At 44.3% G+C, this 17,723-nt stretch overlaps 1 protein-coding gene and 1 long non-coding RNA gene across 3 annotated transcripts in view; both read right to left on the bottom strand.

The window, feature by feature from the left end:
- Nucleotides 1–4,472: 4,472 nt before the first annotated feature.
- Nucleotides 4,473–10,308, bottom strand: LOC107184939. The gene is made up of 3 exons (XR_001515843.1): nt 10,238–10,308; nt 7,729–7,805; nt 4,473–4,594 (listed from the first exon to the last, which is right to left on the bottom strand). It is a non-coding gene; the product is annotated as an uncharacterized LOC107184939 (long non-coding RNA).
- Nucleotides 10,309–12,171: 1,863 nt separating this feature from the next.
- F2R (coagulation factor II thrombin receptor) overlaps nt 12,172–17,723 on the bottom strand; it is a 14,987-nt gene continuing 9,435 nt past the window's right edge. For both annotated transcript variants that reach the window (XM_015571667.1, XM_006775456.2), the window contains exon 2: nt 12,172–13,714. In XM_015571667.1, coding sequence (XP_015427153.1) covers nt 12,522–13,430 — 909 coding nt within the window. In that variant the 5' untranslated portion in view covers nt 13,431–13,714 and the 3' untranslated portion in view covers nt 12,172–12,521. The remainder of the gene's footprint in view (nt 13,715–17,723) is intronic.

The raw sequence follows: 17,723 nt of genomic DNA, 5'->3' as shown, positions 1-17,723 counted from the left end.
TTACCTCAATGACCCGTTTCTGTGGCCACCTGCCACGGTGTCATGTCCTCAAACAGCTCCACCTCTGAAACTTGGGATGCTTGCTTCCTTTGTTCACACCTTCAGGTATGTTGCTTTTTTCCTGCTTTCTTCATCAAGGCTCTTCTTGACCCTGTGTCCCTTGTCTCCTGCCCATCATCCTAGCCTTTGAGCCCCTCTTGCTTCTATTCCTTCTCTCACTTGCTTGGACCCTGTGGCAAGGCTTCACTTATGTTCTCATTGGCCCCTCCATTTCCTCACGCTGTCCCTGTAGGCAGGACTCTGGCCTTGCTGATTCCGACCCAGGAATCCATCCTACCCCAGATTCCTGCACTGGAATTTCTTTTTTTATTAATTTTAGAGAAAGAGGCAGGGAGAGGTATAGAGAGATAGAAACAGCTGAGAGAGAAACATTGATTGGCTGCCTTCTGCACAATCCCTACTGGGGATTGAGCCTGTCACCCAGGCATGCTGCGACCGGGAATCGAACCTGTGACCTCTTGGTTCATGGGTCGATGCTCAACCACTGAGCCCCACCAGCTGGGCTGCAATTTCTTAATGCATTGAGAGAAAAGGCATCGTTACTGTTTTCAGCCCCAGCTTAGTTCTTGGGACTCTTTGTCTATGACCCCCAGTTGGGAGGCTCTCCACAAACCCCGCCCCAGCTACTGTCCCTCCCAGCAGAGAGATGACACCGGGGTCCCTCTGGTGAATTCACCACTGAGCCAATGCCCTTCTTCCACCCGAGTCTTACCAGGCAGGAGCCAGACCTGACTGAGGAGAGACCTGAGGACATGACGATGGGGTACTGCCCACTTAGGAAGGTGGCGAACAGATTCTAAATGAGGGTGGAATTTCCAGGAGAAATGACAAAAGTAAAAACCGGAAGAGCAACTCCTACATGAGGTCACTAACACCTGTGGCTGGGCTGGTGCTGAAGGCTGAGGCCTGGAACTACAATGGGGCGCTGGGAGAGGTCACGACACCAGAACAGCCGAGAAGGAGGAGCACAGGAAGGGGCGGGTGGTGGAGGCCAAAGAAACTTGGAAAGCACAGTGCGAATCCCAGGGCCCGGCTCGCACGGCAGGTTCATTCCAGGGCAGGGCCCCCCTACAGGCAGACCGCGACCTCAGGTCCACTCTGGATTTTCCTCCGTGTTTCTCCTTCCTCCTGACTTTCTCCTGCTTTCAGTGCCCCCTCCCTTCCCTGCTCTTCATTCTTTCTCTCTTCACAAACCTGTTCAGACTCCATACTTGTCTCAAAGTCACCTCTTCGACACAAAGAACGGCCAACTTTCAAAGAAGAGGCAGAAATGGCTTCTGAGGAGCCGATGGCACCGAACCTTTCCAGCAAGCCCACAGGAGCTCTCTTGGTTGTTTTGCCATCTTTATTTTTTATTAAAAAACAAAACAAAAACCAAGTTTATTTGTTCATTTCTTGCATCTGAAGTTCTCCTCCATGACATCCTTTGTCTGAGACTCTTGCCATAGTCGTAGCCACCACACAGCTGCAACCAACCACTTTACGGGGTTTCCCTCCCTGTCGACTTTACAGGGGCCACCATTCCCCTAGTTTCTTGTCGTCAACCTTAATTAGGGAGATTCGGGGTTCAGCACAAAGAGCCTCCCCCAGCGTGACGGACAGAGGCTCATCACAGGTGGACGCAAGTGCACAAAGGTGGGCTTGGCGCTGGTCTGAGGCCTGCAGCTCCTCTTGTGAAGCAGTGTTACGCCCATTACACCTCCAGCAGCCAGGCCTTCCTCGGCCACGGCGGTGGGTTACGGGTAGAGCCGCATCTTGAATGCACCCAAGCCTCGGCCTCCACTCAACTCCGCGGCGGCAGGGAAGGAACTGTATTGCCATCTTTTCCTGCTCTGTTCACAGTTCCAACGAGCTCAGTTCTCTGTCTATGTTCCTGCTCCCAGAAGACCCGAGCCCCTGGGGAGAGGAAGGCACTCTGCTCACAACCACAGGTGAGAGAGGAAGAGACAGAAGCCTCTAAGCACAGACACGGAGGTCAGAGGTTTCCAGAGGCTCCCAACCCTATTGTTGAAAGCAAACCATTCTACCACCTCCACAGCAGCTATAACAGAGAAGCTAAAATAACGAATGCTCTTTATGATGCTGCTTAACCATGAAGCAAGGATTAAGTTAGGTTCCGTGTACTGCGTTGAAAAGTTTTGGGAGGGCTAAAGGGCGTTTGGGGTTAATAAAATGCCCAGACGCCGTCGCTGCCTGCTCACATTGCTTGGGCTCGCTGATCCATTCTCCTTCCTCTGGCTGACGTCCAACTGTCCGTATCAGCACTGAGGGGTTTTCTGAAACCAGAGGCGGCCTTCCTGAATGCGTCCCGCTCAGGGGTACAGGCGTGCCCGGGAGTAAGACGCCCACCCTGGGAGCAGCAGCCACCGGTAACCCCCAGATGTTGGGGTAGAAACCCACGGGCTCCTTGCCACTGCAGGGGCGCCATTCCCCCCGCCCCCAGAGTTTCCGCCTGGGGCAGCTCCGGTTTCCCTCTGCGGGAACCCGGTTAATAGCGTGCCCTTTGGTGGCCGAGGTCCCAGCCGGTATCATTTCCCTGTGTTTCCCAGATAAGCTATTTGTACTCACATCCTGTCTCAGAATCCGCCTCTGGAAAAGTCTACACTAATGTAGCAACGTTAGCTTCAGTTATGGAAGCAGTCATATATTTGAAACAGGACTTTTTCTCCATTGTTGCACACAAATGAGGTGTTCAGGAAAAAACAAAATGCTTTTCCTACCACCCACCTTTTCCCTGGGCGGGGTCTCTCTCTCTCTCTCTCTCTCTCTCTCTTAGACATATAAAGTATGTAAATATATAAATTTATGTATGTAAATAGTTATAGTTCTACATGAAATTAAATTTATATATAAATATATATTTATAAATGTAATTACATTTATATGTAAATATATAGAACTATAAATTCCCCTGCCCTCCTGCCTCCCTCTATCTCCCAGCAAGTCAGCTCACAGGTTACTTAGGGACAACCAGGCATTTTCCTTTGCATTCTCCCAGGCCCCAGAACTGAACCGTCTTAAAAACAGCCAGGTCCGCATATTCGGGTTTTTCTCCTCTTGGCTGTTTGGATCTTGGTTTTCGGGTGTCTGCTGGATGATGGTTTTCAGGTGTCCCCTATGGCTCTGGTGGCTGAGCTGCCGGCTCCCCGTCCTCTTGGGGAACTTGGGCCACAGGAGGCTGCGTGGGTGGTGTTTGCATCCATTCCTCTTGGCCTGCGGAAGCCTCCATGGGCCCGCCTGTCCTGGGACGCGTGGCCGAGTGAAAGCTATCATCCCTGTCCCTGACAGAGGCTCGGCATCTGCCGTGCTGTGAACACCTTCTCCCTCTCAGCGTGGCAGCCACGGCTCCAGCAGAGCAGCTGTCTCCATGGGTCTCTCCAGCCTGCCTGGTTGTTAAGAATCACCTGGTGCACTCCGGGGAGGCAGCGCCTCCAGAGAGGGGCCGGGATCTGTTCCACAAGCTCCCAGGGGACTCCCTTGAGCTGGCTCACCAGGGGAAGGATGAAAGGAGGAAGAGGCCGCCGGATCTTACAGACAGAACTCAGCTGGTCAGGTGTGTTCCCTCCTGCGGATGGTCCGCACATCCAGGAGGAATGGGAGGGAAGTCCTTGCTGGCATGGGGGCCTGCCAGGGCCTCTGATGGTTCTGAGAACCCACGGAAGCTCTAGTCCAAATGAGATTTGTTTAATGTGTCCTTCATAGCCCAGGCTGACCTCATATGTGGCTCTTCTTGTGCTTGCGGTAGCACAGGAGCCCAGCCGGTTAGGGAGGAGACAGGAGAGAGAGAGAGCTGGGGTCTCAGAGACCTGAGAGGGCGGGGTTGAAAAAAATGTTCTTCAATAGGAATGCCTTGATTTGTTTTTAGTCATAGATAATTTATTTTGAAATTTCTGAAGTGTTAAAAGGGTGTGAGGTTTTAATGTTTCTGAAAATGGGATATAAGTGTAAAATGTTTGTGGGTTGACTGGGAATAACTGAGAACTGCTGGTCAGAGGGGCTGGGGCAGCTCTGGAAGAGCAAGGACCCCCTGAAGCTCACCAGCCCTGGCCCTGCCTCAGGCTCCACCTCCAGCCCGTCTCCCCTCACCAGTTCACTCAGTGTAATATGTCTGAGATTCACCCAAGTCATTCCTTTTAATTTGTTTGTTACATTTTATTGCCAGGTAGTAGTCTATTGTATGGATACCTCGCAGTTTGTTTATCCACTTATCTTTTGATAGGCCTTCGGGTTGTTTCCATTATTAAGGCTGTTAGGAATACAAGCGATAATAAATGTTCTTTAATAAGTCTGTGTGTGGAAGATGAGTAGGAGTAGAATGGCAAGGTCATAAGGTAAGTGTACGCTTAACTTGAAAAGAATAAACTGCCAAGCTATTTTCCAGAGAAGCTGCGTCACTTTAACATATACCTGCTGCCAGCAATGTAGGAAAGTCCCAGTTGCTTCACATCCTTGTCCGGCATCCTCCCATCTGGAAATCTCTCTGACTTCCTCTGGAGCCCAGAGGGCCACCAGCAAGGGGTTCTAAACAATGCCTCTGGGCACCAGTGGCCAATATAAAGGGAAAGGACAAAGTGGAGAAGGAACAAAATGATCACGGATGATGCTAGAGAAAGTCTCTTTGCATCTAAGAACATGGAGCATGCTGGCCGCCCCAATCTGATGTCGACCGACAGCAGTTTACAAAGGAAATACCTGTTCCACCAAGTGCTAGCACAGGTCCAAGTCCCACCTCCAAACCTACACAACAGTTTTCAACCTGTAAGTTCATCTCTAGCCTCATCACACTATGACCTGATTACTCAGTGTCAAATTCCGACCTCTCACCTCCTTCCGAGGGTTCTTAGTTACTCCAGTTACTTCATACCAATCAGTAGGAGTAAATGTGGTTGGGTCAAGAAATGTTAAATGTTGAAATAATTCCACAGGCATATGAAAGTATTTGAAAATTCTATTTAAAAAGGTTATTTTTAAAAAATCTGGATGAGGCTACTGATAGCATCTGAGGCAGTGTTATCTTAAGAAACAAAGTTTATCCATTAAAATAAGGAAAATAGCAATAGAAAGCAAGTTAAATCGAAGCAGAAACTAACATCACCCCTGACATTTGTTTCATAAGCCTTTCTTTCTTTCTTTCTTTTTTCTTTCTTCTTCTTCTTCTTTTTTTTTTTTTTTATCTCATAAGCCTTTCTTTAGGGTCACTTTGGGAGCATGACTATTTTTATTTTAAAAAATCCCAAGATTTGAATCAGTACTGAAACACTAAATCTCTCTTTCTCTTTTAAAAAAAGATTTTAAGATTTGATTTTTAAAGAGAGAGAAAGGGAGAGGGAGAGAGAGAGAAACAATGATCCGCTACCTCCTGCATGCCCCCCACCTAGGCACGTGCCCTGACAGGAAATCGACCTGGCAACCTTTCAAGGCACAGGAAACGCCCAACCAACCAAGCGGCACCGGCCAGGGCTGAAACACTAAATCTCAAAAAGACATGTTGACACATAAGGGTGAAAACTGGACTGGATCATATTACTTTCCTCAAGTGGCTTGTAAGTACATCAGCACCCTTGTCAGAGGAAATCAGATATTGAAGAGCAAATATTTTCTTTTTTAAGTTAAAAAAATTTATTTAGAGAGAGGATGAGAAATATCAATTTGTTGTTCCACATATTTGTACATTCACTGGCTGATTATTATATGTGCCCTGACTAGGGATCAAACCTGCAACCTTGGCATAACGGGATGATGCTCTAACTAACAGCTACCAGGACAGGGTGTAAGTCTATTTTTTAAAATATTTTTTAACTGATTTTTGTTTCTTTTAGACAGAGAGAGAGGAAGGGAAGGAGAGAGAGAGATATAGAAACATCAATGATGAGAGAGGAACATCATCAATCAGCTGCCTCCTGCATGCCCCCTACTGGGGATCCAGCCCGCAACTGGGCAGGAGTCCTGACCAGGAATCATACTGGCAATGTTTGGTGTACAGTATGATGCCCAACCAAACGAGCCACACCGGCATGGCTAGGAGCAAATCTTTAATTAAAATGCCCCTCTTCTTTGGCAGGGCTGGAGGCATCAGCATGTTTACTCAAATATTGCCCTCGGGTCAGTTCTCATCTTTCCCTCTTTTCACACATATGACAGTGTTAAGGCCTGTGCTGCCTGACGTGACCTAGGACCCAGGCCTTGAGATGTTCTTAAAAATCCTTCTGTTGATATTAAAAACTAAACAACTGCAAGAGCTTCAGAAATCACGGCTGTGTGTTAAACAAGTGCAATGCTTGGATGCGAAGCCATTCCTTTAAGGATCATTATTATAACGTTTACAGACATGTTCAGTAGAGTTCAGTGATGGCCTCCTTTAAGGATCATTATTATAACGTTTACAGACATTATGTTCAGTAGAGTTCAGTGATGGCCTTGATTCTTCTTCACTCCCTGTTAGCCACGCCTTTGCCATGTGACTTCAAAATTCCTTTCACTAAAGAGGCAGTGTCTACTTCTCCATCCCCTTGAATCTGGGATGGCCTTGGGTCTTGCTTTGGCCAATGGGATGTGACTATAGTGAGGATGTGCCACTTCTAATCCTAGACCTCAGGACGTCCTGCTTGTTTTCTCTCCCCTCTTGCTCCTCTGCCATTGCCCTGAGAACATGCCAGGGTTAGCGTGCTTGAAGATGAGAGACCTACAGAGCACAGCCAAGTGGAGGCCTTCCTAAATCAGTGATGAGCTTCCCAGATACGCCAGCAGAACCCCAGAGCACAAGCAATAGCGCTCATTATTACATGCCTCTGGGCTTTGTGTGGTTTGTTGTTTAGCAATACCTGACTGTATCTCTATGTCAACTGAAGTTTTTAAAAGTCAAACACAAAACTTAAAAATAGAAGCCACTCATTCCAGCAACAGGCAGACTGGACTTCCAGCCCCTGCATGTTCCTGAGGTCACGGTTTTTCAGCTAAACCCAGAGATGAGACTATATCCACGTGTGGTTTCTGGTAACCAGGCACTGCTGCTATCTGCCAGGCACTATCTCTACACACTGGAGTGGAGTCGCCACTGTAAACCCCCAGACTCTTTGGCAATGGTTTTATGTATGAGATTAGAGCCTTTTAAGCTATCTTTCCCCCTAGAAAAGAACCCAAGAGGGGAGAAAATATAGAGCAAAGTATATATCACCTAAAACAAACTTTGAATAAGCACCTAATTACTGCTACATTAAAATTGCCCCAATTTTATCATAATTGTAAAAATTGTCTCAGAAGATGACTTTAAAGATAGGAAAGATGAATTTTCTCAGTGCTTAGACCTCCAACCTGGCGAGGGCTATATTTTGCCTCAAGGCTGTATCTTAGGGCCCTGCTACACCAAATTGTGACCCAAGGAATCGCTATGTCAACATCGTCTGGGAATTTGTTAGACATGCAGACCCCACCCCAGACACTGCTACGTTAGTCTGCAGTTGAACAAGATCCCCCGATAATACGAATGCATGTTACATTGGAGAAGCCCTCTCCTGAAGCAGGGGTAGGTATCTACTCTGGCTTACACATCGCAGTAAACAACACCCCCAGGCTCTGCCCCCAAAGACTCCGATTCCTATTGGTCAGAAGGACTGGGCACTGGAATTGTGTAGAAGCTCTACGTGCAGCCAGGCATGAGCAGTGACTTACAAAGCTTCTAAAACTTCCAATGAGGCAGAGTTGATAAAACTCTAAAATCAGAGGTCTTCAAATCCCATGCTTCTTAACTATTGTATAATTAAGTGAAAAAAAAAAACAACACCAGTTAGCTCCTGGAGGACAGGGATCTATTTTAAAAAAATGTTTGTTTGGTTTTTTTTGACATCATGTTGGTCAGTTTCAAGAGCAGCTAGGTACCTCGGGATAAGAAAAACACAACGAAAAGACGCAAAGACAATTGAGAACCTGCCCTTACATGCATCTTAGTATTGGTAACCCCACCTTTGGTCATGTTCTCATTCCCCTGGGTGGGTCACAGAGCAGCACACTAAAGTGCCCAATTTTGTGGTTATTAAGAGGGACAAAACAGCCAACAGGCCCTGCCACCGCCCAGTGTCTCCAGCTACTATAAATGCAGCTTTCAAAGCTCATCTCCTTGGGGCTTATGAGTCATTTCCTGAAGTGATGAACACACAGAGAGCTGGGTAGAAAAGTACTGTGCTATCTGAATTCTAAGATGTGGCTGACTCTGACCTCTGGTTTCTCTGTCTCCAGAAGAGCAGCAGGCAGTCACCGCAGTCCTCAGGGCAAGCGTGGAGCCTGATGCTCACCTTACAGTGATGGCACCATGGTGGTGCACAGCAGCTGGATGGAGACCAGGCCTCACACACAGCTTTCCAACCTTGGGCCACACCAGCCACACAGGCCCCACTGCCATGAATCAGTTTCTGTGTTGCTGCAAGTTACTGACCCCTCAGCTGTGGGGCTGACAGAACCCAATGTGGGGGCCTGCAGCAGTGGGCCAACTGGGCACCCCTTCTGTGCTCTATAATTGTGACCAGTTCCATGTCTAGATCAGATTTAACAGCAAACCACTGATTATATCGACCAATAGTTACCACATTAAAATAAAGAACTGGGGAAAATATTTCTTTTACTTAAAAACAACAGTAAACCCATTACATGTTAACAAAGATATTTTCTGCAAAAGTGTTTTCTCCCCCAAGCAATAATTTAATGAGAAGAGTTGCTCTGTTTTATATTTCTGCAAATCTCTTTAATGGCTAGCTGAATAGGAGACAGATTTTTCATATCCGCTTCATTATTCAATCTGTCACACTATCAGGTATCTTGTAGCCTCTGGAAAACTCAACAGTATACTCGTGAGAGAATCAGACCGAGAAAGGACAGAAAATGTCTCAGTGTTTTAATGTAGTTTTGACCTTGTATGTGTCCTGAAAGGGTCTCCAGGACTCCAAAAACCATTGCATTGGAACACTGCTCCACGCAGCTCTGACTGCAGCTTACTTAATTGCAACTCCTTCATAAAACACAATTAGGTTCCTAGGTAGGCCCCGTAACTTTGAAAGGAACAGCCTCACAGCTATGCCAATCTGCCAGGACCTTACTGTTGGTGACTGTGTTCCCCCTTCAGTTTTACGCTGACATCTAGGTGGAGATAAGCTCCTAGTGTAGGGTGCAGGCCTCAGAAAATTAAAAAGCTTGGTCACACACACTGCTTAACTTTTTCCACTTGTTTTCGGAACTCAGACTTCCTGAAGGACATGCCAACATTTTTCTTAATTTCTTAAATTCAGAAGTATAACCTAAAACTTTCCACTTTATATAGTCAACAACCAAATATTCCATTTCCTTAAAAGTCGTATTTTTGACTTGGTGGGAAAAACAAAACATTTTTGTGTTAACAAAATCCAAGTGTGTTTTTTTGAATTCAAACATATTTTGAAAACTAACAATAGAAGAGTTTAAAGGTCTGTTTCTGCTTAGAGTGGGGATCCTGTTTCGGTGAAGCTGGGCGACTTCCTTCAAAAATCTACTCCTGAAGCATGTGTGGGGCCCAGGCCCCAGAAACCTACGAGTGTTAACTTAACATTTCTGTGTTCCCAGAACTCTTATTTAGTTGAAATAATTTTCCTGTTGACTATGAATCTAGAAATACATTATCAGAAGTTTTATTGATTTTCAACTCTCATTTTGCTTAAGGTTTCCCCTCCTTCCCTCTACCCCAGAGAGTATTGATGGCAAAGGATCATGACTCAAGAACAGCCCTTTTTTGGGTCTCAATATATCATCCTGGCTCTGATATTTGTTTCTCTCTAAGAAGGAACTGTAGGCTCTATCCTCTGTGCCTATAACCTAAGAACCTGAACATATTATCAATGATATGACCTTGAATTTTCCTAAGAAGGGATTAAAAAAAAAAGACCCAGAAAGCGAACCACCCAATGCCTTCGGTAGAAATTGTGCGGCCCCACCCCCATCCCTTCTCCATGGTTCTTTATGGACTACGTCACCCAGGTTCTCTTGGCCTCTGGGTTTGGGTTAAGATCAGGAGCAATGGGAGGCTCCAATGAAAAATCAGAGAATGGGGGTCAGGGTATCCATCCTCCACTTGTGGTCCTGGGCTGGTAACAGCTTCCCCAACTGGTAGTCCCCGAGGAGCTTCACTAACCCGTTGGTGACTTAACCCAGTCCATACCTCTGCAAATCACCTCTTCGTTAAACGCTCTTCAGCTAATCCTTTACACTGGCCTTCCTGTCAGGGCCCTGAAAGATACCAATAAAAATTTGTTCCAAACAGGTACCAAGCAAACTTTTGTGTTTATTAATACAGGTTACACACATTTTTTAAAAAGAGAGAACATAAAAACAGTGACATAATATTTTACAAGTACAGACTGATAATAAAGTAGTGATGGTCATATTAAGTCAGAGGAATTTTAATATGTATATACAGACTGAATAAACAATGACAGTAAATCTCCACTGAGTTAGATAAAATGGATATAGCAACAAAATTAATAAAATCAATGTTAGCTTCTACTTACAATACACTTTAATGTAAATTATTCTATGGCATTTGGAAATAGTTTGTTCTTTTAAATAAGCATTTGCCTTGGAACTTTCCATTTTTTGATTTAAGATGCCAACATTTTTTTTTTCATATGGAAAAAAAGATACATTTCAACTTAATTTTCAAATTATTTTGTCAAATCCGTGAGGATTTTCTATACTTGATACTCAAAATGGGGCTAAGAAATGCTTTTAAAATAATCTCATTAACTATTAAGAAAAGTGAATGGAAAATATAGAATAATTTTGCTAGAACTGAAAGTCAATTTAATTTTCTTCAGTTATTTCTAATCAGACTGACATAATTCTTTTTTAAAACCTGGTTTGGGTAATTTATTAAAAACATTTGTAAATAAACAGTGTCCATGTATACAGACTGAAGGACTTGACAAAAATACACTTCCTGAATTGTATTGTTTTCATCTCAGGTTATGACCACTTGTAGCAGTAATCCAAAACTCTGAACAAGTAATCCAAATGTTCAAAGTTTTTCAACTGACCGGCTGTGTGAAACTGGTTGGATGACATCTGGCTAAAAACACTTTTTTATACAACGACATACTTATATGCACATCACACTCTGTGTCTGGTCTGCTTTGTTCTTGAGGGGAGGACCTCGTCTTATTCACCTCTATTGCCCAGCACCCATCAGAGTGCCCGGAGCACATAATGGGTGGTCATGTTTGCTGCATGGGTGCCTCCATCTGAGAATGGACCTTGCAGGGTAACTGCCGGAAGTGAACGTGCCTTCTTTCTGTTCTTAAAAGGATTTGGCAGAGAAGTGTTTCATATTCATTATCTCCTGGGATAGCACATCTTATTCTGCCAATTTCTACTAAACTCGGTCATTCATAGCCAACCCCTGAGGGGACCCCAGGAGAGTGAATGTGGTGGTCCTGGATCCCTGTGCTCTCTGGGAGGCTCAGCTGCAGGGTCTGGAGCGACCCTGCCTAGTATGTACTGCTTGGAGCCCTCTATCCGGGGCCAACCTCAGGTCACTAGTGGGGCCTATGCTCATTCTTGGTTTATGTATACAATGTGTAAAACATCAAAAATGCTACCCAGCCCTAGCCAGTTTGGCTCAGTGGATAGAGCGTCAGCCTGTGGACTGAAGAGTCCTAGGTTTGATTCTGGTCAAGGGCACATGCCTGGTTGCTGGCTTGATCCCCAGTAGGGGGCGTGCAGGAGGCAGCCAATCAATGATTCTCTCTCATCACTGGTATTTCTATCTCCCTCTCCCTTCCTCTCTGAAATCAATAAAAACATATTTTTTTAAAAAATGCTACCCAAATCATGTTTCCATAATTTAAAGAATTCAAACTTTGATATGTTTAAAATGAAAAACAGAATTTTTTCTACACATAGATAGCACTGTTCTCTCTTAATAACTTAAAGCTGTTGACCAAGTTCAAAATAAACTTATTTGCAAAAGCCGTGTAAGTCCAAACTACAGAATCCTTCACTATAGATGGTCATCTTCAGATGCTCTGGGCTAACCTCCGCCAACCTAGACCTTGCATATTAAATCAGAGAATCATAGTTCTTTTTCATAATCTCTTGGGGGGGAAGAGGGTTTCAAAGTGTCTGTTCTATACTGCATTGCAAACATGTGTACTATATATATATACACACACACATATATGTAAGTCACTTAAATATATCAAAAAGTAATATTCAGTTATTATTGTAGCATTGGCAATACTGTCTAGAATCACATTGTTTTCTATTCATGTTATCCTTTTCTGTTACTAATAAATATATACCCTTAATGGCACTCTTAAGAAGGAGGCATGCAAATCACACATTTATTGTTTAAAAGAGTAAATACTATTTTTTGGCAGGGACTAATAGAATCTTCATGTTCTTTGTTTTTTCAAATATTTCTCTGTAACCTTCCAGCAGCCGCTTCCCTAAGTTAGCAGCTTTTTGTAGATGCTGTTATTCAGGTTAGTAGAGCAGGTGTCCACTTTACTTGCCATCAGCTGACCACTGCTGCTGCTGGGATCAGAGCTTTCTTTGCAGCAGAAGATACTGTAGAGGTACCTCTGGCACTCAGAGGAAGCATAATAGTAAATCAAGGGATCGATGCAACAGCTTATGCTGCTGACACAGACACAGAGGAGGTAGGCAAAGTAGGCAGCCTCCGTGCTGGGATTCTGAGAGAGGAACGCGTAATGCAGAATCAGGAGGACGTTTGTGGGTCCAAAGCAAACGATGAAGATGCAGAAAACAGCCACGGACAAGAACAAAGCCCGGGTCTTCTTGCTCTGGGTGGCGACCGTGGAAGAGCTCAGACACTGGATGATAGACACATAACAGACCGTGGAAATGATCAACGGCACAAAAAAGAAGACAGCAGAGAAGGCCGAGAAGTAATACGCGTAAAAGCCTTTGAGCAGGGTTTCATTGAGCACGTCATGGCAGGTGGTTATGTTGAGCCCGGGCACCTGGGTGGTTTGCTCCTTGAGGAGAAGTGGCACCACCCCCGCGATGGCCACAGCCCAGATGACCATACAGGTGAAGGACGCCCTCCCCATGGTACGCCAGGAGAGGGACTGCATGGGATACACCACGGCCAGAAACCGGTCAATGCTGATGACTGTCATGAGCATGATGGAAGCATACATGTTACAGTAAAATGCTGCGGTGACGAAGCGACACATTTCAGACCCAAATTTCCAATCACTTCCGGAAAAGTAATAGCTGATCTTAAACGGGAGCACAGACACGAAGAGCACATCTGCCGTGGCCAGGTGCAGCATGTACACCACGGCAGGCTTCTTGATCTTCATTTTCACGATGAACACAACGATGGCCATGATGTTTAGAGGAAGGCTGATTATACACACGCCAGTGTAGACGGAGGGGATAAAGACAGTCAACCAGGCGCTGGTCAGATATCCCGAGGCATCTTTTGAGATGAACACATGGGGTGGTTTTTGAAGAGGCCTGCTGTGATTGATGGAGCTTAATCTGTCTTCAGTTAACCCACTTCCATTTTTGTCCTCATCGTCGTAGTCCAATGGGAAAGGCTCAAATTTATCCTCGGAATTCCTGAGAAAAAATGACCGGGGAACCACAGTAGCATTTGTTGCTTTTAAATCTGAAAAATATTTTTTTAAATAAAATTTAAAAGAGAATGAATTAAAAAGGCTCAAGAGACAAATAGTGCATTTTACTGTTGCTTTTTGTTTTCTTATGAGGAGAGTGGGTGGGAAACAGCAGGTGATGCACAGATGGACCGCAGACTTTATCAGAGAATTAGCTAACTCAAAAAACATTATGTTTTGACACAAGCGAACATTTTCAAAACTCTGCTCCTCAGAGGAACAGGGGTGAATGATACACTTTTCAAGATCTGGCCTGAGAACCTGACATGAAGGGAAAAGTGATTTCTATACTATAGTAACCACCATCTACATAAACGAATCATTTCCAGGCTATATGACTTCTACCTCCACATGCCTTCATGTCTACGTTTTCTCCATTTAGTTTCTCCTTGAAACCTATCCCACTCAATGGGAAATTACATCAAACATTGAGGAGACTTCTTTTTTAAAAAAATACATTTTATTGATTTTTTTTACAGAGAGGAAGGGAGAGGGACAGAGAGTTAGAAACATCGATCAGCTGCCTCCTGCACGCCCCCCACTGGGGATGTGCCCACAACCAAGGTACATGCCCTTGACCAGAATCAAACCTGGGACCCTTCAGTCCGCAGGCCGACGCTCTATCCACTGAGCCAAAGCAGTAAGGGCAAGGACACTTCTTAAAGGTTATGGAGTGACAGGCAAATTCAGTGTAGGACCAAGGGCTCCAATTGCCATGACCATTATCCATTTGACTGTAGTTTTCCTCTACTATCTTTAGCTTGTTTACCCAACAGAACGTCCCAAATCTTTCATCCTATCTGAGCCCAAACCACTGTCACTTGGGTTATCTTCTAATATAACCACAAGGAACCCCAGTTATCTCCTTGTCTCCTTCCTCAGGAGGTCAGTGGAGTAACAGATGGTCCAGGCAGATGGCCTTCCTTGGCTTAGTTCCAGAATGCTACATGCATTGTGGCAGATGCCAGGCCAGCCAGGCTCTTTGAGTATCAGCCAGAAGTCAAAACAAAGGCTCAGTTGCATGCTTCCTCCTTTTATAACTTTCTTCCACCAAAATCATCCATTTTAAATGCTCATCAAAGAAATGCAACACTTAGCTCCTGGCATTCAACCAGCTTTTCCTTCCAAGAAGCTTTGCTAAAATTCTGCCATTAAGGAGAGTCAGACAGAGGGCCTTTGTTGGTCTTGGGAAGCTGAGGAGTGGGGAGAGACACCTAGAGGGAAAAGGGCAGGGTCTCCGACATTGGCAGTGTTCACAACGAAGACTGGCCTTGCAGGTCACCTATTACTGATGTTAGAAAATTTAAAAACTGGCTTGAAATGGGATAAATATAGTGGATATTCAAACTTTTGGTTTTGTTTTTCAGGGTGGAACCTTCCTGCAGACAGAAACTCACACAAAGGCATAATGCTATAAAAGATAGTTCTGGCCCAGCCGGTGTTCCTCAGTGGTTGAGCGTCGACCTATGAACCAGGAGGACACAGTTTAATTCCCGGTCAGGTTACAAGACCAGGTTGTGGGCTTGATCCCCAGTAGGGGGCATGCAGGAGGACTATCAAGCAAGGCAGCTCTCCGACCAATGATACTTTCCCATCATTGATGTTTCAATCTTTCTCTCCCTTTCCCTTCCTCTCTGAAAAAAAAGAAAAGAAAAAGATAGTTCTGCTTCCACTATGGCTCTGTGAGGTCCTACCAGGCTTAATCATCCCTTAGAAAAAAATTACAAACCCCTTCCTCCCTGAAATCAATGACCTAAAGGCATTGAGATTTCCAGGGTGGTGTTGGGAGGGGAGGAATGAATGATATTGAAAGGATGACACCACTGGGTTTCTTGTTTTTACTGGTGTTTAGCTTGAGAGAAGGTCAAAGTCAGTGACATAAAGGATGGCTAAGACTCAGATAGGAAGCCCACAGTCCTTCTACCCTAATGAACCAAAGGACAGAGTTCAGGGCAACCATGGGAACTGAAAAGTGAGATGAGATTCCCAGAGAGGGGCAGCCCTAAATTCCAATGTAATTTCTGCCTCAGGCTTTGGATGACTCTTGAATGAACCATGCATGTGTTGGAAAGATAAGACAACTTAGGTGCTGTTAGAGCTTTCTGTTCATGAGGAAGCATCTGCAGTTTGAGTCCAAAGATATTAACTGTCCGTAAAAGTTAAACACCAAAAATCTTTGTGAGAATAAAACAAAATTCAGAGTCTTTAAAGTATGACAATGTCTAGCACACAATCCAGAATCACTTGATATTAAAAAAAAAATCAGAAAGTGTGACCCAGTCTTAAGAAAAAAGATAACTAATGCAAGCCAATCCCAAGATGAACCAAATGTTAAAATTGGCAGGTAAGGATTTTAAAGGATGTATTGCAATGATGCTCAACAAAGTAAAGAAAAATATTTCATTGAAATAAATGAAAAAGTAGAAAATACCAAGAAAGAAATTAATGAAAATTCTAGAACCAGAAAATAAAATACAATAAATTGGCATATATTTCCAAAATAAAGAGTAAAGCTAGAGTAATACCAACTGAGAGACAGCAGCAGGGCAGGGCCTGGCAGTAAGGGGTTGAGGTCAAACTACCTCAGCAAGGTCATGAGTGGGCCCCTGAGGGTGAAGGGATAGCGTTGTAGGAGATCTGTCACTGGGAAAGGACAAATGTCTCTCATGATGAGCCTCTGAGTACACATATGTCTAGATTAATCCTCAAGGGTAAGAAACTGGTCCTATTCATCTCTGAATCTCCAGCACTGGGTACCTGGTAAGTGTTCCTCAAATTGGTTCTTAATTACAGATTTGCATTCTCATGTTGGCTCTTTCAGGAGTCACTTGCCCCTTCTGAACTCAGTCTCAGAACCATTAAGTGATTCTAATACCTGTCTGGTCTACAGATATGAAGCAGGACATGCTTTCACTTTGCAAACTATAAAAATTAATCAGTGTAAGGAATTATTATCTTGCCCCACTCACTTCAATGTAGTTTGCTTTTAGACTCGCTCTCAATTATTTTAAATTAAAATGGAATCTAGGTTGCTCTTCTCTCCTATTTAGGAATGCTTAGTTTTTTTCCGTATGATAAGGGACATGGACAGGTTGTAAAGTGTGTAGTCCCAGCATTCAGAGCTGCAAATCAAATTTCAAATTCACAGCCTTTTCTAGAAGTATTACTTTCTTCCCTCTGTGATGCACCTAACTTATTCTGTGTGCATCCTGACCCAGTCACACGGAGGTCTGACACTGGTACTGACAGCCCCCGGGGAACAGGAGGCTACCCTCAAGGTCAAAACAAATGTGTGGGAGCTGAAAGAAAAGAATGAATGGGTGCTGGCATTTTAATACCACTAAGATATGTGTCCTTAAAAATGCTGACCCAGAGGAACTGTAAAATAACACAGATCTCCTCTGCAGTTTAGGGAACCTGGCCAGATTAAGGACTTTTGTCATGTGTGCAGGGTAAAAAAGTGCATGCGTGTGCATGCACACACACACACACACACACACGAATAGAGGAGTGATAAATTTGAAAACTAGTAGATACTCAATAACTAAGCTTCATAGATACTATCACTTGATCTGAAAATAAAACTATTAGTATTTACTCTATAATTAGTACTTTGGCAATAAGTATCTGTTTTCAAAAACTCCTCCCCTGGCTAGGCCATCTTGGGCTCTACGCTGTTTATGACAAAATCACTAATACCCACTGAAACATGAAATTGCTGGGCTGGAGCCCATTCAGAATGCAGAATCTGTTGATTAAATATTACTGCCCAAGATGTCCCCTTTTCTTGACACTATAGGTTTGATTCTAAAGGCTTTTGTAGAATTAAAGAATGTCAGCAAACTTTCTTGCTTGTTTAAGTATGTACCAGCATAAAAAAAAAGAAAAAGCCAGCTCTCCCTCCCCGCCTTCTCCCCCCACAGGGTGTTACCTTTTCCTTTCTCTTCCTAAGCTCCCAGGGCCCTACTTTTGCTTCAGTAACTTGATTCCTAACCCAACTGG

This window comes from Myotis davidii, unplaced genomic scaffold (genome assembly GCF_000327345.1).
Source record: "Myotis davidii unplaced genomic scaffold, ASM32734v1 scaffold44, whole genome shotgun sequence".
Lineage (NCBI taxonomy): Eukaryota > Metazoa > Chordata > Mammalia > Chiroptera > Vespertilionidae > Myotis > Myotis davidii.
The sequence above is the reverse complement of the archived record's forward strand: the minus strand, read 5'-3'. Positions and strand labels throughout refer to the sequence as shown.